Source organism: Paroedura picta, chromosome 4 (genome assembly GCF_049243985.1).
Source record: "Paroedura picta isolate Pp20150507F chromosome 4, Ppicta_v3.0, whole genome shotgun sequence".
In the NCBI taxonomy this organism is placed as follows: Eukaryota; Metazoa; Chordata; class Lepidosauria; order Squamata; family Gekkonidae; genus Paroedura; species Paroedura picta.
Genome location: NC_135372.1, coordinates 36,459,677 through 36,485,825, shown reverse-complemented (window position 1 = coordinate 36,485,825; position 26,149 = coordinate 36,459,677). Strand labels below are relative to the sequence as shown.

The 26,149-nt window shown below is 44.2% G+C and overlaps 2 protein-coding genes across 2 annotated transcripts; both read left to right on the top strand.

The window, feature by feature from the left end:
* Positions 1–3,571: 3,571 nt before the first annotated feature.
* LOC143834721 (vomeronasal type-2 receptor 26-like) lies at positions 3,572–13,777 on the top strand. Its single transcript, XM_077331399.1, has 5 exons — positions 3,572–3,592; positions 6,819–7,667; positions 9,789–10,007; positions 11,218–11,344; positions 12,858–13,777. Exons 1-5 carry the CDS (start codon positions 3,572–3,574, stop codon positions 13,775–13,777), a joined length of 2,136 nt encoding a protein of 711 aa, XP_077187514.1.
* Positions 13,778–15,375: 1,598 nt separating this feature from the next.
* LOC143834720 (vomeronasal type-2 receptor 26-like) lies at positions 15,376–25,379 on the top strand. The gene is made up of 6 exons (XM_077331398.1): positions 15,376–15,590; positions 17,327–17,618; positions 19,844–20,695; positions 22,417–22,695; positions 23,594–23,720; positions 24,469–25,379. Exons 1-6 carry the CDS (start codon positions 15,376–15,378, stop codon positions 25,377–25,379), a joined length of 2,676 nt encoding a protein of 891 aa, XP_077187513.1.
* Positions 25,380–26,149: the final 770 nt, after the last annotated feature.

Genomic DNA, 26,149 nt, shown 5'->3' with positions numbered 1-26,149 from the left:
GATCAGGAAGGAGCTGAACCCCTTCCTGGAATCTGCAACCATCCCAATCAAAAAATAACTCAAGTAAGCTGAGCAGTGAGGCTTTGGTCTTTGCATGACCATGGGAGAAGGACTCTGGTAGCTGTGGTAGTCTTGTACTACAGCCTTGATAGTCTTGTACAGCAGCCTTGTACTGTCCCTAGGGGTCAGATTGAGTGAGGGTGGTATATGAGGTCTATATGTTAAAGCTGCAGTAAGGCCTGTATTTGGGAAGATTTAGATAATTTTTATCTTCTTCCAGTTTTGCTATCTTTCCCAGCTACAGATATAGTTAGGAACTTTTATCTCTCCTGTTTCCTTTCAAGTATGTTAGTTCCTAAATAAACCTTTATCTGCTCTTTAATCAGGTTAAGCTCTGTTGCTGTGTTAATTAAACTGTTAACCAATACATAGGATACAAATCCAGCTATGCAACCATTGGGAGAAAAGGAGGATGGAAATTGGGGGAGGCAGAGACGATGTGACTGCACCTTCCGAGCCCGGCATGCAGGCACAGTCTCCACAGAACCAAGACCTGCCCCTTACCAACACCGCCATCTATCACAAAGCAAAAAGGGGGGGCGCACCCTCTTTTTGTAGCCAGCTCTAGCCGCGTCAATTGCAGTCTGCTGGTGAGCCAGCCGCTGCCTTTTTGGACCAACCCCAGATGCCATTTTGGTTTTTGCTTGTCTGTTGCACAGAGGCCCGGAATCTCCCCGCCTAAATCTGAACCCCTGAGTCTATGCCCCGTGGATAAGCACAGAGTTACATAAAGACATTTGTCTCTGATTGAGGTGCAAATACAGCCTAGGGCTATTGAGATGTGATTATCTCTCTCCTCTGAAATTAGCAAAATCACAGTAATTCTTAGGGAGCCTTTGGTGAAGCTCAAAATAAGCAACATCCAGATCAGATCAAAACAAATTTCTATAGAGCATATCATATAGATTGTGTTTTTTTTCAAGGGGTTTGGGATGGGCAATGAGCTCATTGACACCATATTCTTCCTCCCTGCCATCTGAAACTCCACCCAGTTGACTGCAATTCAAATTCTGTGCAGTCATTCGATTGCTGATCCAGAAGGGAAGATTGCACAGAAATGGTACTGATGTGGGTGCTTCTCTTCTCTTGGTTCCTGCCTCAGGCTGTCCACAGGACACTGAGGACCAGGTGCCTCCTGACCAGACCCTTTGAGCTCCAAGAAGAATATTACAGGCCAGGAGACCTCCTGGTTGGTGGGATGTTGCCTCATCTCAAGACTACAGCTATACCTGCATCTTTTGAAACACTTCCCAGGAACATCCCTGTTGTACGGTAAGTTTTGCCAGGAGGACATCAGGTGTTGGCTGAGTAAATAACACAGTGAGGTTGCACAACCTGATTAAAGAGTAGGTAAAAGTTTATTCAGGAATTAACATACATGGTAGTTCAGAGGAGAGACAGAGATAGTTGCTAGCTAAGTGTCTAGCTGAGAGAGAGAGAGAGAGAGAGAGAGAGAGAGAGAGAGAGAGAGAGAGAGAGAGAGATTGAAGTGTGGCTTCTCAGAAGAAGCAGGAAATCACCCTAAGAGTAGCAATCTGGATACAGACAAGGAATGAAACTCAGCAGGAAAGAAGGTCCCGATGGCCAGTGCAGGGTTGTCTTCTCTTCTTTGTATACCAGACATTGTCTATTCCAATACTCGGTTGGTGCATTTTAAGTCTGATCAGCAAATTTTTAGAAACAGCAGAAGGGTAAAAGAAAATACTTTTTTATGCAGAGAGTGATAAAAATGTAGAATTTGCTGCCAGAGAATGAAATGCCAGTGGCATGGACAGCTTTATAAGTGGATTAGACAGATTCACTGAGGATATATCTATTAGTGACTACTAGTCATGGTAACACGTTCAGAGGCCCTGAGCCCTAGTACCAGGAGGGTACTGCAGGGGAAGGCCTGAGCCTCTATGCCCTGTTGTTGGCCCTCCAGAGTGACCTGATTGGCTATGTTTGGATGCTGTGACACAGTTTACTAATGTAACAGGATTAACTTTTGCTGATATATCCCTACTGTCGTGATGGTCAGTTCACAGTCTGAGGAAGAGTGCTTGCACTCGAAAGCTCACGCCTTGAATAAATCTTTGTTGGTCTTAAAGGTGCTACTGGACTCTGATTGGCCACTGTATGAGATTGGATGCTGGACTAGGTGGACCGCTAGACTGACCCAACAGCACTCCCCTTATGTTTTTACGTGGATGGGGTCGCGATGGGTCGGACATGACTTCGCACCTAACGACAAGAAAGATGCTGTCATGTCCCACAGAGACAGAACTCATCAATAAAACATATTATATATCTATCTGGCATCTCTCAGTCATCTATCCCTCCCACCCTTTAAGCTCAGGGTGGTTTAGATTATAACTCTCATAAATGGTGAAGTACAGTGAACATTCAATGTAAAACTTATTTAACAGTGAACTTCTATCAAACAGTGTAATACAACAACAGTACTTAATAGCAGCTACAACATATACATGAGACAAAGGCAATGATATGGACAAAATTTCAGTCATTCTCTAATTTAGTAAAGAAGAGTAAAGTCTGTTAAATACTTTTATCCAGACACCCTGAGGAAATTGGTCTCCTGTATGTAGTGAAGCAGCATGATTGACCTGGATTGTTAGATGGGCTGCACATAAAACTGACTTTGCAGATATTGGTATTGAATGATCCTTGGTTTGAATGCTTTGCTTATTGATTAAGAAATATGACAGATACTGAAGTCATCTCTGGGGCGATTTAGTTATTAGGGCCCCACTGCAAATATGGGAGCTATAAGAAGAATGTTCTATTAGCTGCTGAGCCATGATAGCTAAACAGACCTTCCATGGTCAGTGGTAGTCTACCGCAGAATGACAGATTCTGGGAAGGAAGGCAGGAAAAGGGTATTGTCTTTACATCTTCCATGTGAATGTCTTGAAGTCTTGCTCAGAAACAGAAGGCTGTAATAGTCAGATTCTTGGTCTGAATTAGAATTTTATTAAAGTACCAGTGTTCTATGTGAAGGGCCTTTACATGCAAATGTCTGAGGAAAGGACTTAAAACCAGTCTTTAGGTCTGCAGGGTTTTGTTTCTAAGGGAGGATGAATGCAACCCAAAGGTCTTTCATGTCACACTTTGTTTTACCCCTGGCTCATCTCATGTACCTCTTATTGCAGTCAGGTGGCCAAAAACTATCAACAAATCCTGGCTCTTGTGTTTGCTGTCAAAGAGATCAACAAGAACCTGGCCCTCCTCCCCAACATCACGCTGGGCTTCCGAATCTTTGAGGATACTTACTTTGCCAAAATGACCTACCAGGCAGGCCTGTCCTTTCTGTCTACGGGGGGTCAGATGGTCCCTAACTACAGGTGCTGCAGACAGCAGAAGCTACTCTCAGTCATTGGAAGTCTCTACTCCAGGATCTCAATGCAGATGGCCTCCCTCTTAGGCCTCTTCAAGATCCCGCAGGTAAGGGGACATTTCATGGGGATGAAAGTGTGTGTTTGGGGAGTGGAGTGAATATGTAATGGAGGCCATGGATCTTGCCGAAGAGCAGGTGAGAATGGAGAACAACATTAGGGGTCAGGAAAATGGCTTCATGAGAGTAGTCTTTGTCTTTCTCCACCTATCCACCGCCATTGACGAGATTGCTCCCTGGTGCCCTTTTTTCCCCCTCGCCGAAAACTAGCTCCCTGGTTTTCTGAGGAGCTGAGAATTTGGAAGAGGGAAGTGAGATGGTTAGAGCAAGTATGGAGGATGTCTTGCGATGAGACTGTGAGAACACATTATTGCACGCTTATGAATCAATTGAGATGGCGGTAAACTTAGCTAAACAAGAGTTTTATGTTGACTCCACGAACTCATGCCCCACACAATTGTTTAGGGTAGTTCAGTCACTTATTGCCCTCAGTGGAGGGTGCCAGAATAGTAGCCAATTAGATTTGAGTTGCAAGGCTTTGGCAAGCTATTTCACAGAGATGGTCTTGTTGCCTTGCTGCGACCTTCCTGCCACGTTTGATACAGAAAGGGAACTGGAGACCCTTTGGCCATCTTGTGAGGATCAGTTTGATGGCTTCAGCTGGCTTTCGTTAGCCAAAGTTGCTAGCTTTGGTACTGGCGACCAGTTGCCTCTTAGATCCCTGCTCTTACTTGCTCCTGAGATCAGGGGACAGGAGGAGAAGCACTCTTAGACATTGTCAATCTCTCCCTCTCATCAGGGGAGTTCTTAGAGGGCTTAAATCTAACAGTGGTTTACCCACTCCTGAGGAAGTCATCATTTGATCTCCGTGTCATAGCCAGTTACTGCCCTGTCTTGCTTTTGGCATTTCTGGGGAAGGAGGTCCCTTCCAACTCTATGATTCTATGATTCTGCTAACAAAATTTTCAGGCAGCATATGAGCTTTCATGAGTCATTGATCACTCCTTTACATATCTGAAGAAGTAAGCTGTCCTGCCAGGCATTGTCAGGCATGCTGCTCCTGCAGCATGGATCTGGATTAGGAGGGAAGCCTGGAGCAAGAATAGCTGTTGAACATAATCTTTACTGAAGCCAGAGCTTCTTACAGCCAAGGGAGCTGTACTGAAAGGAATGACCAAAACCATGCTCATAAACAAGCCATGAATCAAGATCCAGAGAACTACCGGATCAGAGAAAGACCAAAACAAACCAGAGAGTCAAAGCTGAGAGGACAAGACACAAACAGGGAATGTTCAGTGTCAAGGTTAGTGCTACTAGTCTGGGGTTTCAGGGAGTGCAGGAAGAGGAGTGCAGAGGCAGGCTGCTTCAGAAACTAAGCATGTCTGTTGGAATTACAATCAGTAAGTAATTTGCTCATTGGTTGCTGTTAACCTGCAAAGCTGCACCTATGTGCTCACTAGTAATACCAAAAGGGAATGTAAGCCATGTAGTCAGAAACTCACTCCTTATGGCTGGGAGGTCTCTTTGTTTAAGCTGAGCCACCACCTATTTCCTCTTCTTCAGGAAGAGAAGGATCTTCTGCTTGCAAGGAGGAAGCATCCTCCATTAGTCTCAAAGGTCTCTCCATCTGCTGATGTGTGGGCATGTAGTCTTGTTTTCATCCTAGTCATAGGAGCTTGTGATGTGTTTATTTGTAACTACTTAAATTTTTGTGTACAGTTTCAGTAAGGAGACTGAAGCAGGTGAATATTATAATCTTTCCAGTAAAGTTTATTCCTTTTAAAGCACAAAACACTGAATTTGGATCTGTGCTGAATCCACAAAAAGATAACCAATAACTGTAAATGCTCTGCAAACACTCTGCAACTCTATTTTTCTGGAGGGACCTAGGGCCAAGTCTAATCAAAAAGTCTCAACAATGTTTCATTCACACTGCATTCCTCATGGCTCTTCCTTAAATCAGGCTGAGCAGTCTACGTGGAAGACATCCTGCAATCACTCACTGTCATCATGATCCTTTGCAAACCAGCCACTTGTAAGAATACTGAGTGTCTCTTTTCATGAAATGTGACTCTATGTTTTTGCCAACAGTGCTTGACTCCTTGGGGTTGAATCTGATGAGCTGCTTGCTTCAGGTGATGGGTCTCTAGCAGGAACACATCTTGATATTTCTAGCTGGTTTCTGGTTGGGGCTGTGACCCATCAGCCTTTGTTGATTCAGCTGGGTGAGGCAGCATGCCCTTGTCTGATGAGCTCATGGTTGTTTCTGCTTCTGGAGAAGACAGCTCAGCTGCCTCATTAGACAAACTGTCATCTCTGGCAAGAAGGGCTGTGATATGTTGAGACCAATGAAGGCTTCTACCTTGCCATAAATTTGATTAAATTTAAAGGTCCTACTGGACTCTTGTTCTTTTCTACATCTTCAGGCAGACCACCATCTTGACCTATTATTGGAGGACATTATTGCCTGGACTATTGAACCTAGCCAGTCCACCAAAGGTCCTCCATCGTTTTCCTTGAAAGGGTCCTCCAGGAGGTTTTAATTTTTCAGGGAGGGGATTGCATAAAGTTGATCAAGGTTAAGATTTTTACCATCGCCACTTTCCTAACTCAGCCACAGAATGATTTCTGTCTGGAAAGAAAGCAAATTCACCATTTAGAAGGTGGTATGCCAAATACAACAGAGAGGAACTGACAGATTCTGGCTAAGATCTGGGAAGTGGCAGACATGCACTCATGAGAACATAAAAGAAGCTATGCTGGATGATGCCAGTAGCCCATCCAGTCCAATACTGTGGGCCACACAGTGACCAAAATGCAGGTGCTAGCAGGAGACCAACTGCAAGGCCAGAACTCCAGAAGCCCGTCCACTGCTGGTCCCCAAGTGAGAGGAATATAGAGCATCACTGCCCCAGGCATAGTGTTCCATCACGTTGTGGCTAATGGCCACTGATGGACCTCTGCTCCATATGTTTATCCAGTCTCCTCTTTAAGCTGTGCATGCTTGTAGCCACCACCACTTCCTGTGCCAGTGAATTTCATGTGTTAATTACATATGTGCACACATATGTGTCCCCGAGCACTTTATTTCTCATTCACAGGAGCAGTTCATGGGCCAGTTGGCTGCATTGCTGAACACCTTGCGTTCTTTGCATCAACCATTTCAACTCACACAGATCAGATGATTGGGCCCTGAGACTGCAAGAGCTAGCAACAGAAATTATTTCTTGGGAAATAAGGGGAAAATCCTGTTACCAGACCTAGGAATTACCTCCATAGGCCTGATGTTTGTGGAGCACTAAATATAACAGTACAACACTGATAAATCTGTATTTCAACTGAAACTCTTCCTTTCTTTCACCAGCTCGGTTACAGCTCATTCAATCCTGTTCTAAAAGAGAGGACCACATTTCCTTCCTTCTATCAGATTGACCCCAGTGAAGCTCCACAGTATTTGGGAATAATCCGCTTGCTGCTTTATTTCCACTGGAACTGGATTGGGATTATTGCTCCGGATGATGACAGCGGTGAAAACTTCATCCAAGCCCTAACTCCAATGCTTGACCAGAATTACATCTGTGTTGAGTTCACTCAACGGACCTTGTCTGAAATCTCAGTGTATTATACAGGGGCATATAGGGATATCAGTCTAGTTATAGCTGTCATGGAGCATAGGACCAAAGTTGTCATTGTCTCTGGTGATTCAAATGCCATATGGAATTTAATGATGCCTCTTTTTAGATACCAAAGAATGACTAAAACAACACCTAAGAAGGTCTGGATTGTGACGAGCCAGTGGGAATTTGCTGCAGTGGGATACATCTTTCTCTGGAAGGCTGTGGAGTTCTTCCATGGTGCCCTGTCCTTCAGAAGCCATGCAAGTGACGTGCCAGGATTCCAGAGTTTTCTCCAGACTTTAGATCCACATCAGCCCAAGGGAGATATCTTTCTTAAAGACTGGTGGCAACTTGTATTCTTTTGTTTGTTTAAAAACCCGGATGATTCTCCTGGAGGCCTTAAGAACTGTACAGAGAAGGAGGACATTGGGAAACTCCCACCTTTTGTATTTGAAATGGGCATGACTGGAAACAGCTATAATATTTATAATGCTGTCTATTCCGTGGTGCATGCACTGCATGCTGTGTATACATCTGGATCAAGACGTACAATGATGGGGAATGGCAAGAGGTTTCTTAATGTTCACCCATGGCAGGTAATATCTTCCCTATGCTATGTGGTTCTTATGTCAAGGCATGGACAGCCTAGAGCATGTTAGCCAAGAATGGTCATTGCTATGGCCCCTTCCAAAATAAACTAAGCAATCGGAGGTGCTGCATTTCATGCCTTGCCATTTCTTTGGCCAAAGAGGAGGAACAACTTCCACAGGTTTTGCATAAGTTCCTGTTTCTATTTCTTGTTCAATGCCAGAGACCAACCCATGATCTCTAGTCTTTTAAGCAAGGAAATCTCCCCCATCTCTTAAGCTGCCCTTTCTGGAGCTTGTGAAGTTGCAACTGGTGGGAAATGCAACTGGTGGGACTTATAAGGACAAAAAAGGATGCCCAGGCGACATTGCTGGTGTTGCAGAGGAAGTGATGTCATCAAGCTGTAATGTTGCTACAAAGCTCTGTTATTTGAACAAAACTATGGTAAAACCACTTCTTGTCGTCCAGATATCGTTTGTGAGATATCACTTCCTATGTGATTCTGGCGAGGTGGTCTCTTTCTTCTGGTTTCTTTCTCCTGGTAGATTCCCTTGCTGGTCAACTGATCAGAAGCAGGGGGTGGGGCCTAGTGGCAAGAGACCCCTGACTTCAGCATAGGGGCTGGCGACACTGGAGCCTTATTGTCAGTCTAAAGGGGTTTCTACAGCTTCCGTTTCTCCCCTCTTGTTACCCATCTCTCACAAGCAGAATCTTCCATAATTTCTCTTATCTGGTTTGCTATACAGCACAGAGTCTGCATGATCAGCTCCCCTTCTGGGCTATTTATATGGGAATTTATTTCCTTCATTTATGGTCCTCCTTATTTTGCTGAAAAACAAAGCAAACTACATAAGTGCAAAGAATAAAAATAATAACAATATGTAATACATACCAGAAACAATGCAATAAAAGAAATTTCCATGTTGTTTTAATGAGTTGACTTGATTGGCCAACGTCAACAATGGCCTGTCTGTCACTGATTCACCTGGATTCCCATTGCAAGATCATAAATAAATAAATAGCAAGGTCACACTACACTAAAGTGGTATTAGGATTTGGTTGGCTTCCCATCTCTTAGGGTTTTCCACTATAGCACGAGAACTCCACACATTCACAAGTACAACATGAGGAGGGGAAATCGCTGAACAATCTGGAAGAAGAAGAAAAAGAAGAAGAGTTGGTTCTTATATGCCGCTTTTCCCTACCCGAAGGAGGCTCAAAGTGGCTTACATTCGCCTTCCCATTCCTCTCCCCATAATAGACACTCTATGAGGGAGGTGAGGCTGAGAGAGCCCTGATATCACTGCTCGGTCAGAACAGTTTTATCAGTGCCGTGGAGAGCCCAAGGTCACCCAGCTGTCTGCATGTGGGGGAGTGCAGAATCGAACCCGGCATGCCAGATTAGAAGTCCACATTCCTAACCACTACACCAAACTGGCTCTCTGAGAAGGCTTCTCAGATGCACAGGGCATGCACTCCCCATTTCCCAGGTTCTTTCTCGATAATCAGATCCACCATCTTAAATTTCTGATCAGTCTATAATCCAGTTGCTTCCAGCCTCCACCCAAGTATATACAGTATGTGTCATGAGAAGCAGATACCATGAAAGATGCCCACCAACAAAGAGACATAAAAAAGTTATCTGCTCAGTAGTGCCCACTGAATATTTACCTTTGGCTTTTTCATTAGGGAAACAACTACAGAAACCAACATGTCTTCTTATGGTAGCACAGATAGAATGTCTCAAGCCCCTAATGGTGGGGCTGGCGTGAGCATAACCTGAGGAGGGGCAACTGTCAGGGACCAGGGTTTTGGCTGGGCCCTACAACTGTCAATCCCACCCCCTGAACAGTCTCTTGCTAGCAGCCCATGCTCCTATCTACTCACAAAGCCCTTGCCATGGAATGCAGGTAGTCAGAGAACTGTAATCATAGATGATAGAAAGGTTTGCAAGTGGGTAGGGGCAAGATAAGATATACAGTAGGTGAGCAGCCATAAGCAGGAGGGGTTGATTGTGGAGAGTAAAGACCCTGAGAATTCTATGCCCATTTACCACCGAAATCTTTCATCCAGCTTTGCTACTGGTTATAATTAGTTACATCATTTCATTAAGATTTCTTTCCTTTCAGATCCTGGCCTCTTTGAGGAGCACCCAGTTCAACAACACTGCTGGTGAGGAAATCGTTTTCAGTGAAAATGATGAGAGATCAGCTGGCTATGATATTCTGAACTTGGCTTTCTTCCCAAATCAATCTTCCGCTCAAGCGAAAGTTGGAAGGATGGATCCTCGGGAACCCCCAGGCAAAGATTTCACCATTCACGCAGATGCAGTTGTTTGGGCTACCCAGGTGGGGAAGAAGTCAGCATTCTTGGGTAATGATAGAGACACTTGCTGAAAACACATTTGGAGAACATGACTGCATTTCTCGATTAGGCTAAAGGCAAAGTTCGTTGAGATATTGGTCTCCAGAATAGTGGAGCTCCCACCTCCCCAGCTCTGTTTTAGTGTTTGTAGTAAAACATGCACATCTCCTACAAATCCTGCTAAACTGCGATTCCTTTCACCATTCCAAAGAAAACCCCTTTCAGTAGTTCTTTAATGCACAAAAGTCATTCCTGGCTGAGTCTAGGTAACTATGGGGGAAACTACTTTGTGCTGGCTCTGTTGTCGTCTACATCAACATTCACAGCAGCAATGAGAGCTTGAGGGATTGTCACGAATCAGCCCATGAACTATAGTTCATGATGAATTTTAACTGGTTCATAGTTTGCAAAGCCAAGTTTGTGGCAGGTCAAGTGGCAGGAATGTTCCAGGAACTTTCCAGCTTTTTGTTGAGGTTCGTGCTGGTTTGTGATCAGAGACATTTCCAGGCAGACTGTCTCCACTTACTAAAACATTTAAATAACTTCAAAGGAACAACGTTGGAGCATGTAGAAGAACATCTAGGGGAAGTCCCCTGCAACTTTGGTGCCTCTAGTTTGCACAGGATCGATTCTAGCCCCTCCTGAACCTCCTAAAGGTGCAGGTTCGGGATGTTCAGAAGTGTATAAAATTGATCCTGTGAAAGCTAGAGGCACTAACCTTGCAGGGGATCTGCAGCTGATTCTTCTCTATCTGCCCTCCAGGCTTGGTGAGGATATGATTTATGGGTACTGTGTTACACCCTTCCCAAGAAAGTTCTTTCTGCAGTTATTTCTCCTGAAAGCATTTACTGGAGGTTGACTACTTTGAGGCCCGTAACTCAGTCTCATGAATCCAATCTACACCAAACTTGTTGGGCCATCAGAAGAACAATCCCTTATGAGTTTGTTGTCTGTAGCACACCAGGGGACCATTCTACCATTCATGGACCTCCCTTACTGAACCAGTTCCTGAAGTGGTTAAAAATTTGTTACTGTCTGGGGTTTGTGAAAAGGCATGTCATAAACCATGAACCAAACCACATTTTTTCAGCTTGTGCTCTTCCCTAGATAACTCCATAGGGTATGGAAGTCATCAGGGTATGGAAGTAACCCCACATTTGGAGAATCTCACCATGTCTTCTTTCTTCCCCTTAGAAACTGCCCTCTTCCAGGTGTGTGGAGAGCTGCTCATCAGGGTACAGCAGAAAAGTTATAAAAGAAAAGCCATCTTGTTGTTATGACTGTGAACTTTGTCCAGAAGGGACGATTTCTAACCATACAGGTAGTTCAAGGAATCTTGAAACCCCAAATGAAAGGGTTGAAATTACTGGATGCTGATTGGTTTGAAAAGGGCTGTAAACACAGCTTTTGGCTCCAGAGTAGCTTATTTTTGGATGATAAGGTATACCTATAGCTTTTTTTGTGGGGGGAGGGGGGCTGACACAACCACTGACAAGGACCCACAGTCTGTATAATCAAAAAACCTTATTCTCTAGTACAAACATGAAAGATTTTCTCTGTTCTCTACTAAATTCAGTTTTGATATATACTCTGGATAATTCTAGAATTTCTTTCTGTAAGGATTAGATTTGAACCTTTAATTTCAAAAAGTTGTTTATATTTATCGTGCATTTCTTATGTAGAATTCTCAACTAAGTTGCAGAAGTAGAAACAGAGGGACATCACGGGGAATTTGCGTCTAGTCATTCTGATAGATTTTGAAATGGGGTCACTTCTACACAGGTGTCTTAGAATTATAGAATCATAGAGTTGGGTCACACAGGCCATCTAGTCCAACCTCCTGCTCAGCGCAGGATCAGCCCAGAGCATCCTAAAGCATCCAAGAAAAGTGTGTATCCAACCTTTGCTTGAAGACTGCCAGTGAGGGGGAGCTCACCACCTTCTTAGGCAGCCTATTCCACTGCTGAACTACTCTATGAAATTTCCCCCCCTGATATCTAGCCTATAGAGAGTCTTGTTAGAGAGCCAATGTGGTATGGTGCTTAAGAGGAGCAAACTCTAACCTGGTGAACTTGATGTGATCCCCCACTTCTCTACAAGCAGCCAGCTGGATCATCTTGTGCTAGACACAGTTCTTTAAGGGCTATTCTTGCAGAGTAGTTCTAATCAAGCTCTCTCAGCTCTACCTACCTCACTGGGTATCTTGTGGGGAGAGGAAGGGAAAAGTTGTAAGCTGTTTTGGGTTTCCTTTGGGTAGGGAAAAGCAGGGTATAAAAAAACAACAACTCTTCTTCTCTTTGGGACCCACCTGGAGTGTAATTTCCTACTACTTCCCTCTTCCTCAAGTCAGAATGTCAGAATTGTCCATAAATTCACAGTGACCTTTTTCTATTCTAAATTGCACATTTAGTATTTTAAAATGTATAACAGTATTATTGTATCAGAGGCTATACTTCATAGATATTATGCAGCAGGATACTCAGTCCTATCACTGAGAGTCCCATCCCAGTTTCTCTATTCTTCTTCCTTCCCCCGGGTGTTCTGACCCTCTCCTGAGTTGTGATCCACTTGCAGCCTCTGACCCAGTGCTTAGTGCTGTATCCTTCCATCTTCTTGGATAAGGGCTCAACAGAATAATACACAAACATTGTAGTATGGTGCTGGAATGAATGAATTAGTGGTGGTTTGTTCCAGATGCTGAACATTGGGTCCCATGTTCAGAAGATCAATATACAAATGTAAACAATGAAGAGTGTATCTCTAAGAACATAACCTGGATGGGTAAGCTAAAAGTAGATTTTTATTATTATTATTTTTGTTGTTGTTTGTTCCAGATGCCGAGCGTTGTGTCCCATGTTCGGAAGACCAATACCCAAACCAGAGCAAAGACCACTGTCTCCCCAAGAACATAATCTTCCTTTCCTATCAAGAGACTTTGGGGATTGTTTTGACTTCTCTTGCTCTTTTTCTGTCTCTGATCACAGCCCTAGTCCTGGCAACTGTCATTAAACATCGTGACACACCAATCGTTAAAGCCAACAACAGAGAACTCACCTATGTTCTCCTCATCTCCCTCCTGCTCTGCTTCCTCTCCTCCTTCCTCTTCATTGGTCGTTCTAGGAGGGTCACCTGCTATCTGAGACAAATTGCTTTTACTGTAAGCTTCTCTGTTGCCATTTCGTCCATCTTGGCCAAAACAATCCTGGTGGTTGTGGCCTTCATGGCCACTAACCCAGGAAACAGGGCAAGGGAAATGCTGGGGAGACAAGGGGCAAACTCCATTCTCCTGGCCTGTCCCCTCTTCCAAGTTATCACCTGTGCAATTTGGTTAGGAACCTCTCCCCCATTCCCCAACTTGGACTTCCATTCCTCGGCCAAGGAGATCATAGTGGAATGTAATGAAGGGTCAGTTGTCCTGTTTTACACAGTCCTGGGATACATGGGATTTCTGGCCCTGGTCAGCTTTGTCGTAGCTTTCCTAGCCAGGAAACTGCCTGACAGCTTTAATGAAGCCAAGTTTATCACCTTCAGCATGCTGGTCTTCTGCAGCGTGTGGGTCTCCTTCCTGCCCACCTACCTGAGCACCCAAGGGAAGGCTATGGTGGCCGTAGAAGTCTTCTCTATCCTGGCCTCTGGTGCTGGTCTCCTGGGCTGCATCTTTCTTCCCAAATGCTACATAATTTTTCTGAGGCCTGATCTCAATAGCAGAGATCACCTCTTAAGGAATAAGCAAAATAGGAACCCAAATTTTTGAATGTTCTCTGTTTGTTCATGTTTCAGTTCATTATAACTCCTCATGCAGGTGGTTAAAATCACTAAAGAACGAACATTGTAAAATGCAACTAGAAACCTTCAGATAGAATCTTTTAAAAATATACGAATTCTTACTTTTATTCAACTTAGAAAGGTAAATACCACAGCTATACTGTTATAGGTTCCTTACCTAACATATAGAAACCTTACTTAACATGAACAAAACTACAGACCACTATCTCTTGCCCTCTTACTAATTCCTACATCTCTATCACTCACTTTAACCCTAAAATGAAGTTTCACAACTTTCAAACAAGTTCCACTATCTGTTGTTGCACATTCTGAATGTCTTTAAGGATATTCTGATACCGTTCCTGATAAGAAAGGATTGAAAGTCTATATAAGATGTATCTTGTGGAGTTTGTACAACAGACCTTTGAGTTGGGAAAGAAAATATTTCAGAAAAGACCCTGAAGGGGGCAGCAGGAACACAATTTAGTATGATGCTGAGGACAGAGCCTTCTCTCTCCTGTGAACTGTCATTCTTAAGCTGTCCCTAGATTGTTACTCTTGTGGCAGCTTCCCCCTGCTTCCCAGGAGTGCCACATTCAGTTTTGCTGTCTTTCTTAGGTAGACTTGTGGTAGGAACTTATCTCTGTGTCTCCTCTTTCCTTTCAATTATGTTAGTTCCTAAATCAACCTGTATCTAAGTTTTAATCAGGTTGTGCACCATTTCTGTATTAATTACTCGACTAGCAATATGTAAGATCCATGTTCTTCTATGCAGCCAGTGGGAGACAATTGGGATGGGAACGGGGGGAGGGGGGAAAGGCAGGGACAGTTCATGTCACTTCTAAGAAACTCCTGGAAGTAATATCAGCCCTCTCTAATAATCACTGGATATTTCATGGTAAAACCATAGAGATTCTGACAATTCCAAGAGAAGACAGGCATCACTTTCACATGACTCTGTAGTTTTTTATTTTATTTTTCTCCTATTGCCACTCCGAGCGGTGGCAGAAACAGGGTTTGCAGAGGATCACTCGGAGAACCACTCATCCCCACTGGGGAAGTTGTCATCCTAGTTCTAGTCTCAAGCATCAAATTGGTATCCAGTGAAGGGACCTTTGACTCTCAAAAGCTTATGCCACAAAGACCTTGTTGGTTAGACCCCTTCCGGATGGCATTTTGGTCTTTGCTGCTCAGCTTCACACAGGCCCGAGTTCATAGTCTGGCAGTCTGAGTCCAACCCCCTGGGTCTGTCAGCCCCATAGAGAAGCACAGAGATACACAAAAACTTTTGTCTGTTCTTGAGGGGCAAATACAGCCCAGTGCTATTGAGATGTGATTATCTCTTTCCACTGAAATTAGCAAAATCACAGTAATTCTTACTAAGCCCCAGATGCTTTCTATGTGCTGAGCATACAAGAACATCCAAATCAGAACAAAACATGTTTCTATTAAGCATGTCATATAGACTGTGTGTTTGCAAGGGGTTTGGCGTGGGCAATAAGCACATTGGCTTCCTTTCTACCATCTGCTGATTCAGGTTCTGTGCAGTCATTCGGTTGTTGATCTAGGAGGAAGGATTGCATGAAAATGGTACTGATGTGGCTGCTGCTCTTCTCTTGGCTGTTAGCTCAGGCTGTAAACAGGACTGTGAGGACCAAGTGCCTCCTGACCAGACCCTTTGAGCTCCAAGAAGAATATTACAGGCTAGGAGATCACCTTGTTGGTGGGATTTTGCCCCACCTCAAGACTACAGTTGCATATGCGCCCTTTGAAAAACCTCCCGAGAACAAACGTATTGTACGGTAAGTTTTGCCAGGAGATCTCAGAGTTGGTATGTTTTCATTTTGACCAGCAATTTCCACTGGAATTTCTAAAGGAGGCATCTGTGTTAAACATTAGAAGGGCAAAGATGTCATGACGGCCACAGTCAGAGTGAGATTTGCAGAGAGTAAATCTAATCATGGTGACTGAGAGCAGCCTCCCCATTCAGAAGCAGTCAACCTCTGAACTCCAGTGCTTGGAGGCAACTTCAGGGGAAGGCCTCAGCCTCTGTGCCTTGTTGTTCGCCCTCCAGAGGAACCGGTTGGCCACTCTGTGAGACAGGATGCTGGACTGGATGAACCCCTGGTCTCATCCAGCAGGATTCTTTTTAAGTTCTTATGTGAATCTTGTGTTAGATGCTATCAAGAACAAAGGAGGCAGAGCTGAGCAATGGTTTGGGTTCCATTTTGAGAACCTGAAAAGGACAAAGACGTGACTGAGACAAACATGATGCTATTTACAACATTTCAGTCATTTATCATCTAATTCAGGGGTAGTCAACCTGTGGTCCTCCAGATGTCCATGGACTACATTTGCTGGCAGGGGCTCATGGGAATTGTCGTTCATGAACATCTGGAGGACCACAGGTTGACTACCCCTGATCTAATTCATGTGTAGTGATTCTGCACAAAACGCCAAGAGAGCAGCAAGGTCTGTTCAATACTTTTAGCTGGACACCCAGAGGAAATTGGGTCACTACTCAAGATAAGTGAAGTTGTGAAGGATGGAAGCCTCAAAGGAGGTGAGATTGGCCATAGTCCCTCCCTGGTGGAAGGTGTTCCTGGGGGAGATCAGGGCAGTGTGGGGCCTTAATCGGGGCCTGTAAGACAGACCTGTTCCACCAGGCCCCGAAGAACTGATATCAATAAATCCTGGCCTCACTGCTGGAGTGATGGAAGACCAGCTCCTGATGCCAACGTCCCCTGTCTGGATATATGAGTTGCTTTATACATGTTGCTACCTGCCCTCAGCAACACCACAAGGACAGGCTAAGCATTTTTTTTAATTATACGGTTATTATTTAGAAATATTAAAGTATGAAATGAAGCCGCTAAATTGACCTGGATTGTTAGACGGTTTGCAGATAAAACTTATTTTACTAACGCTGAACTGAATCATCCTTTTTAATGGATTAAGAAATCTGACAGATGCAGAGTTTATGACTAGGTCCATTTAGTTCATGGCACCCGATTGCATACATGGGAGCTCTAGAAAGAATGTCCTCTCCGCTGCTAAGCCATGATAGCTAAACAGACCTTCCATGAGCAGAGGTGCTCTGCCACCGAATGACAGCGTCAGGGGAGCCCAAGGGCAGGAAAGTAGATTGTTATTACATCTGTGTGTCCTGAAGGCTCCCTCAGAAACAGAATACTGTAGTAGTCGGACTCTTGGTTGGAGCCAATATCATAAAGGCAGCACTCTGTGTGCAAATATCTGAGGAATGGACTTACATATCCAGTTTTTAGGTCTGCAAGGTCTGTTTCTAAGGGAGGGTGAATGCAACCAGAAAGTCTTCCATCACACTCCTTCTTTTGCCCGTGGCCCATCTCATGTACCTCTTATTGCAACACAATCCCACTGTAGAATCATAATATGACCATCTTGTAATACATATACTACTGAAGGATTGTATATATTGTTTAATTGTGCTCTTCTGGTGCTATTATTTTATTTTTTATTATGCCTATAAAGGTATTCTCTCTCTCTCTTATTGCAGTCAGGTGCCCAAAAACTACCAGCATATCCTGGCCTTGGTGTTTGCCGTCAATGAGATCAACAAGGACCCAGCTCTCCTCCCCAACATCACGCTGGGCTTCCGCATCTTTGAGGACACTTATTTTGCCAGAATGACCTACCAGGCAGGCCTGTCCTTTCTGTCTACAGGGGGTCAGATGGTCCCTAACTACAGGTGCAGCAGACAGCAGAAGCTGCTCTCAGTCATTGGAAGTCTCTACTCCAGGATCTCCATGCAGATGGCCTCCCTCTTGGGCCTCTTCAAGGTCCCACAGGTAAGAGGGCACTTTCAGGAGGATAAAACAGTGAGTTTGGGGAGGGGCCTGAATAGCTAGGGGAGGCTGTGGGGCATGCCAGAGGGCAGGTGAGAATGCAGAAGCAAGACCTTCTGTAATATAATTGCTTTGATAATTATTTAAATTCACAGTCAGCAGCTGTTAGAAAATTAGACGATGATCTGAGTGATTTGAGCTCCAATCCTCACTCTGCCATGAAGCACAAGCTGACATGGGGGCAGTTTCTCTCAGCCTTGCCTACCTCACAGGGTTTTTACTGTGAGGAGGAACCGAGAATGGGAAGAACCTTGTAAGCTGCCCTGAGCCCTTGGCTGAAGGGGAGGATAAAACTGAGCTTGATTGATTAACTGACAAATGAGGTTTTTGTCAGGAGGGGGGAAGCAGCAGGGCTGAGACTGGGTCTGGCTGCTGAAATTCCTGGCTTTTAGCCTGGCTGCCTTTGATGGAACCATCAAACTGCCCCCGCCAACCTGCGTCAAACAGCCCTACAGAACCTGGAACTCTATGTGCCATTCAGTTGCAGCTGACTTCTGGCACCCCCCGGGGGATTTTCTAGGTAAGAGACTAGCAGAGGTGGCTTGCTATTGGCTTCCCTTGTGTTGTGACCATGGACCTCTTTTGTGGTCTCCCATCCAAGGACTAGCTAATAGGCTGATACTACTTAGCTTGCGAGATCCAACGATGTTCAGCTAGTCTGGGCTATCTAGATCAAGGCCAAAACCTAGCAACATTCAGGGTCAGTAAAATGGCCTCATGTGAATGGTCCTTGTATCTCTTCATGTACGGTCATTTAATTGTGGCTATAAGCTTTGGCTTGCATGCACAGTTCTTCATGTATCTTTACAAGTGTGTGCAGACACTTTAGAAGTGTGTGCAGACCCAAGTGAGCCACTGACATTGTTATCTGAGCACTGAGATGTTTTTTTGGAAACATTTGCCTGGGTGAATTGTCCAGAAGGTCTCAACTTTCAGGAAGGGGACTGCAAAATGCTCATCAAAATGCTCGTCAAGGCCCAGAGGCACTGACACTTCTAACACCACCACTACTGCAGTCATAGAATGATTCCTGTCAGGAAAGAAAACAGATGTTGCTAGGCTAAATACAAACGAGAGGAACTGATGGGTTCTGGGTACGATTTTGGACATGGATGTGCCCACTCATGTACATACAGAGTGTCTCCGAGTAGTTTCTTCATGTTCTCAGCACCAGTTCATGACCCTGTTGGCTGCATTGTTGAATGCAGTGCCTTCTTTGCCTCAATGTTTACAGCCCAGACAGATCAGTTGATTGGATTGAGCAACAGATCGAGCAACAGAAATTATTTCTTGAAATAGAAGAGGAAAATCCAGTTAGCAGGACATGATATTCAATCCACAACCCTGATTTTTGTAGAATTCTAAATATAATTAGCGGCCGAGTACGTACCTTAGCCGCCGTTGATGACGCGGCTGGTGACTGGAAACACACTGAGCGGGCTGGCAGCACGCTGCATACGGCATGCAGGGGGTGCGGGGCATGCACAGGCCTTTATATAGGCTCGACATGCGTACCCCCCCCCTTTAGCTTCATGCGGCTGAGCTGCTTCCCTCCCTCCCCATGATGGTGGAGGTTTTGTCATACTAATTCTGTCGCAGTCGTTGAGGCAGGGTAAGAGCCTGTTGGCAGAGAGGCCAGTCTGCGCACATTAAAGGAGACCGGCTGTGATTGAGCACGGCCAACCTGGTTGGGTGGCCAGGGGCTAGTAGCTGAACAACACACAAGGCACCAAAGTGAGGGGGACGCATGGTGGCCCTCATTAGGGTTGCTTCCCGGTGAGTGATTCTGAATGCAATGAACCCGCTCTCCTGGCTGGGATGGAGGGGTCCCATGGCGTCCAAGGACCTTCGGGTCAAGCAGCCTGATGGCTTGAAGGGTCAGGCTACTTACTGTGCCAGGTCAACCCTTTTTCTGGGATAGTGGCTTAATAAAGGCTGCAGCCATATTTACACCAAAACGCAAGTCGTGTCTTCCTTGGCAGAAATGCCACCCTGCTAATCAACTGTATGACATTGAGAAATTAGTATTTCAACTAAAAGTCTTCCTTCCTTCCTTCCTTCCTTCCTTCCTTCCTTCCTTCCTTCCTTCCTTCCTTCCTTCCTTCCTTCCTTCCTTCCTTCCTTCCTTCCTTCCTTCCTTCCTTCCTTCCTTCCTTCCTTCCTTCCAGCAGTTTGGTTATGGCTCATTCAATCATGTTCTAAAAGAACGGACCCTATTTCCTTCCTTCTACCGGATTGATCCCAGTGAAGCTCCACAGTATATGGGGATAATCCGCTTACTTCTTCATTTTCACTGGAACTGGATTGGGATTATTGCTCCGGATGATGACAGTGGTGAAAACTTCATCCAAGCCCTAACTCCAATGCTTGACCAGAACGACATCTGTGTTGAGTTCACTCAACGGACCTTGTCTGAAACCTCAGTGTTCTATACCAGTAAATATAACGATATCAGTATAGCAGTAGCTGTCAAGGAGAGTAAGGCTAAAGTTGTAGTCATCTCTGGTGATTCAAATACTATACGGAATTTAATGCTGCCTCTTTATAGATACCAAACAAGGACTAAACAATCTATTGATAAGGTCTGGATTGTGACGAGCCAGTGGGAATTTGCTGCAGTGGGAAACTTCTTTATATGGAGGACTGTCGAGACCTTCCATGGTGCCCTGTCCTTCAGAGGCCACACAGGTGATGTGCCAGGATTCCACAATTTTCTCCGGACTTTAGATCCACGCCAGCCCAAGGGAGATGTCTTTCTTAAAGAGTGGTGGGAACTTGTGTTCATATGTATATTTAAGAAACCACATAGTTATCCTGGAGGTCTTAAGAACTGTACAGAGAAGGAGGACATAGAGAACCTCCCACCTTCAGTATTTGAAATGACCATGACCGGAAACAGCTATAATGTTTACAATGCTGTCTATTTGATGGCACATGCCCTACATGCCACCTACCGATTTGGATCACCACGTGCAATGATGGGGAATGACAAGAGGCTTCTGAATGTTCAGCCATGGCAGGTAACATCCTTCATTTGCTATGTGGCTTTTGTGTCAATGAATGGACAGCCTCAAACATGTCAGCCAAAAATATTCAGTTCCCACACCAGTATTATTGATCACTCAGCCTGCATATGGCCACCTCGTCTTCTGGAACTCATGTAAGGGAATTTACATCCTTCATTTATGGTCCATATTTTGTTGAGAAGCAACAGCCTTCACAAGTGTAAAGAATTCAGCTAGTACAGTATGCAATAAAAGAAGATGACACATTGTTTTCATGAGCTGATTTGATCACTCAGTGTCAGCGATGACTAGCCTTCCACAGATTTACCTGGATTCCCATTGTAAGGTCATAATTACATAAATAACAAGGTCATACTATTAGGATTTAGTTGGCATCCCATCTCTTGGGGTTTCTCACTATAACAAGAGAACTCCACCCATTCACATATAAGAAACGTGGAAGGGGCATGTATTTATTTATTTAATTAATTATTACACTTATACCCCACCCCTCTCGATAAGTCGGCTCGGGGAGGCTTACAAATAAAAGGCAAACAGCCTTTAAAAAATGAATACAATAAAAACAACACCCCCCCAATTAAAACATAACACTCAAACTTCACAAATGACCAAGCAAGGCAGATGTCGGACAAAAACCAAAAACAGTTCCACAAATCCCATGCCACCAGCCTTATCATGCCATTAATGGCGTATGATGTAAAACAGGCAGTCAGATGTCATAGGGCGGGACCCATAGATCGATCAATCAGTCCCGGGATTCTCCCTCCCACTGGCCTCAACCCAAAAGCCTGGTGGAAGAGCTCCATCTTACATGTCCTTCAGAACATTGATACCTACATCAGGGCCTTCAGCTCTTCCGGGAGCTCATACCCATAGAGTGAAGCGTCCTGCAGGGGGCATAGGCAGACAAGCAGTCCCTCAGATCAGCAGGACTCAGGCCACGTATAACTTTAAAGGTTAAAACCAATACCTTGACCTTGATCCAGAAACAGATAGGTAGCCAGTGCAGATGACACAGCACAGGCTGGATATGGGCCCTCCAAGATGTTCTAGTGAGGACCCTCATGGCCGCATTTTGTACCAGCTGTAATCTCTGGGTCAAGGACAAGGGTGGGCTCGTGTAATTGAAATATATATGAAAAGGCACTTTTGCAAAAAGCATGCATTCTCCATTCCCCAGGTTGTTTTTTGAAAATCAAATCCACCATCTAAAATTTCTGCTTTGTAGCCAATGCTTTTGCTTGCAGCCCACATCCAAGCATATGGGTGTATGTGTCATGAGAAACCAACACAGAGACATAAAGAAGTCCCCTGGTCATTAGTGCTCACTGAGAATTCACCTTTGGTCTTTCCATTATGGAAACATCTATAGAAACCAACATGTCTTCTTGTGGTAGCCTAGATACACTGTCTCAAAGACCAGTCCCTAGTGGTGGGGGCTGGTGACAGCATAACCTGATAAGGGGCAGCTGCCAGGGCCCAGGGTTTCTGCTGGGGCCCACTGCTCTCAGCCCTTCCCCCTGACCAATCTATTGCTACAATGCATGTTCCCAGCTGTATCAGCAGTAGTAGGATTTGTAAGTGCATATATAGAATGCAGATATACATGCAGGTGAGTTGCATGAGGATGGGAAGGGAGGGCTTAAGCAAAGGGCCTGATGGTGGAAAGAAAGGTGACCTTGGGAACTGTCCCCATGGCCCACCGAATTTTACAGCCAGCCTTGCTAGTGGTCATAATCAGGTGCATCATTATCTTAGGATTTCTTTCACTTCAGATCCTTGCCTTTTTGAAGAGCATCCAGTTCAACAACAGTGCTGGTGAGGAAGTCTTTTTCAGTGAAAATACTGAGAGATCAGCTGGCTATGATATTCTGAACATGGCTTTCTTCCCAAATCAATCTTCAGCTCAAGTAAAAGTTGGAAGGATGGATCCTTGGGCTCCCCCAGGCAAAGATTTCATCATTCAAGCAGATACAATTGTTTGGGCTACCCAGGTAGGGAAGAAGTCCATATTCTTTGGCAATGATAGAAACATTTACTAACAGAACCTTTGGGAGAACAGCAATGAAACTTAAGGGATGGGCACAAAGTGACTCATGGATGAACGCTGACTGTTTCCTGGATTGCAAAGTCAAGTTTGTGGACAGTCAATTGACATGAACTTTCCAGGACCTTTCAAGGTTCACTGAGGTTTGTGCCAGTTTGTGTGCTGATACATTTCTAGGCAGACTGTCTCCATTCTCCAACTTGGAGAGCATCTGTTAAAATGATTGATGTTGTCCTTTTGAGAGGTGCCAATTCAGGGGTATATAGAATGGCTCTTGTACAAGGCAAATACACAAGGCAAATATATAGTCTTGGAGGGATGATAGAGGTCGCCTGGACATTCCTTGCCAATTTGCTGCCTTGAACATCTTGAATAATATTGACAGGTAGAGTGTCAGGCGTGAAAAATAGATCCTGTGAAAACTCGAAGTAGGGGAACACCAGCTGGCTCTCTTCTCTCTGTCCTCCAATTTTGGTGAGGATTGGGGTAAAAGGGTCTGAGTTATGTCCCCACCAGACCTTGCCCCCGGGAATGTACCTTCTGGGAAAATCACAGGCAGTCATTTCTCCAGAAAGCACTTTTGAGGAAGTGTAACTTATAGCTCATGAATGCAATTCTCAACAAGCTTGGAGGATAAGGAGAAAAGTCCGGTGGAGTCAGACAGTTTGCCACCTCAGAGACCTACTAAATGGTACCGGTTCCTGGGTGGGTTAAAAGTTCATGACAGTTCATGGTTTGCAAACAAGAATGTGTCCATTCCATGCAACCTTCATGGTGAATTATCCGGATGTGGAAGCAACCCCACTCATTTGGAAAATCTCACAAATTGTCTTTCTCTAACTTAGAAGCTGCCTTCTTCCAGGTGTGTGGAGAGTTGCTTGCCTGGGTACAGCAGAAAAGTTATAGAAGAAGAGCCACCTTGTTGTTATGACTGTGAACTTTGTCCGGAAGGGTCGATTTCGAAACATACAGGTAGTTCAACACATCTTGAAACTCCAAGTAAAAAGGTTGAAGATGCTGGACGCTGATTGGCTCTCAAGGGCTGTAAACTTCACTTAGCTTTAGACTCTAGAGTAATGGTTTTCTAGCCGTGTTTTTAGATTATAATGTATACCTCAGATGAGGAGCAATAGCTTTCTTTTGGGGCCTTGGATGAGTTCAATACTGACACGACCACATATAACCATCAACAATTTCTGTAATCAAACTGATTCTCTAATCCAAACCTTAAAAGAATTTCTCACAAAATTCTTTTTTTAATAAAATCTGGATACTTCTTTCTTTTCTCAAATTTCTTTCTGTTATGATTAAATTTGAACCTTTGAGGTATGACTTCATTTTTATCCTGCATTGCTTATTCTTTTCAACTAAACTGCAGAAGTGGAAACACAGGGACATAAGAGGGAATGTGCAACTTTAGCTTGACACTAGTTATTCTGAAAGAATCTTATCTGTCTCTTGAGAATCCTATATGCAGGTCAAGAAGCAACAGTGAGAACCAGGCATGGAATCACTGATTAGTTCAAAATTAAGAAAGGAGTCCGGCAAGGCATCTATTTAATATTGTTTTAACTTTTCTATGATGTTTTATGAATGTTGTTACATAACCTACTCTTCTTCTTCTTCTTCTTCTTCTTCTTCTTCTTCTTCTTCTTCTTCTTCTTCTTCTTCTTCTTCTTCTTCTTCTTCTTCTTCTTCTTCTTCTTCTTGTGTGTTCCAGATGCTGAGCGCTGTGTCCCATGTTCGGAAGATCAATATCCAAACCAGAGCAAAGACCACTGTCTCCCCAAGAATATCAGCTTCCTTTCCTATCAAGAGATTTTGGGGGTTGTTTTGGCTTCTCTTGCTCTTTTCTTGTCTATAATTACAGCCCTAGTTCTGGCAACAGTAATTAAATATCGAAATACACCAATCATCAAAGCCAACAACAGAGAATTCACCTATGTACTCCTCATCTCCCTCCTGCTCTGCTTCCTCTCCTCCTTCCTATTCATTGGTCGACCTATGTGGGTCACCTGCCTTCTGAGACAAATTGCTTTTACTGTAAGTTTCTCTGTTGCCATTTCATCCATCTTGGCCAAAACAATCCTGGTGGTTGTGGCCTTCATGGCCACTAAACCAGGAAACAGGGCAAGGGAACTGTTGGGGAAACAAGGGGTAAACTCCATTCTCCTGGCCTGTCCACTCCTCCAAGTTATCACCTGTGCAATTTGGCTAGGAACCTCTCCCCCATTCCCCAACTTGGACTTCCATTCCTTGGCCAAGGAGATCATAATGGAATGTAAAGAGGGGTCAGTCATCCTGTTTTACACAGTCCTGGGATACATGGGATTTCTGGCCCTGGTCAGCTTCGTGGTGGCTTTCCTAGCCAGGAAACTGCCTGACAGCTTTAATGAAGCCAAGTTTATCACCTTCAGCATGCTGGTCTTCTGCAGCGTGTGGGTCTCCTTCCTGCCCACCTACCTGAGCACCCAAGGGAAGGCTATGGTGGCCGTGGAGGTCTTCTCCATCCTAGCCTCTGGTGCTGGTCTCCTGGGCTGCATCTTTCTTCCCAAATGCTATATAATTTTTCTGAGGCCTGATCTCAATAACAGAGGTCACCTCCTAAGGAACAGAAAAGCAGGAACCTAAAGTTTTCAATATTCCCTGCTTGTTTATGCTTCATTTCATTATAGCTCACAAGAGGTTAAAATTATTGACGAATTAGCATTTTTAAAAATTCTACCAGAAACTCCCAAAGAGAATCTTCTTTTGAACAAAAAAAACACAAAATACTTTACAGTTTACCATAGGCTCATTATGTAATTTTACAGCCATAGCTTCATATCAAATCGCTACTTAAATAAGGGTGATTGGATTTGGCTTCCCCCAGGAAGGCATGATCCCATGCCAGCACCATCATCGGTGTGGCCAGTTGTCATACCCCTTAGCCACCTCGGCTGGTAGCTATTTGTTAGGGTGGGTATAATTATTTCCACCATATTGTTTTGTACTGTTTCCACAGGTTTTATGGGGTTGTTAATGGTGATTTTAATTGGGAATTGCATTTTATTATATTGGCATTGTTATGTAACCCGCCACGAGCCGGCATGCCAAGAGTGGCAGGTAACAAATCCATGAAACAAACAAACAAATAAACATACAAGAATAACACTAGGACTGTATCTTGACCTCTCATTTCTACATCTCTACCACCATGCTATAACCAATGTGAAGTTTCACATTGTCATGTTTTTCTACAGTCGAAATACATAGAATCATCTTTCATATAAATTCCAGTATCTTTCATTGCTCATCCTCTCAGCCCTTATGGTTATCCTGCTACAATGCATATAATTTTCAAATAGCCACTTGGGAGCAGACCAAGGGCCATTTCGCACGGCTTCAAAGTAGCAGAATGG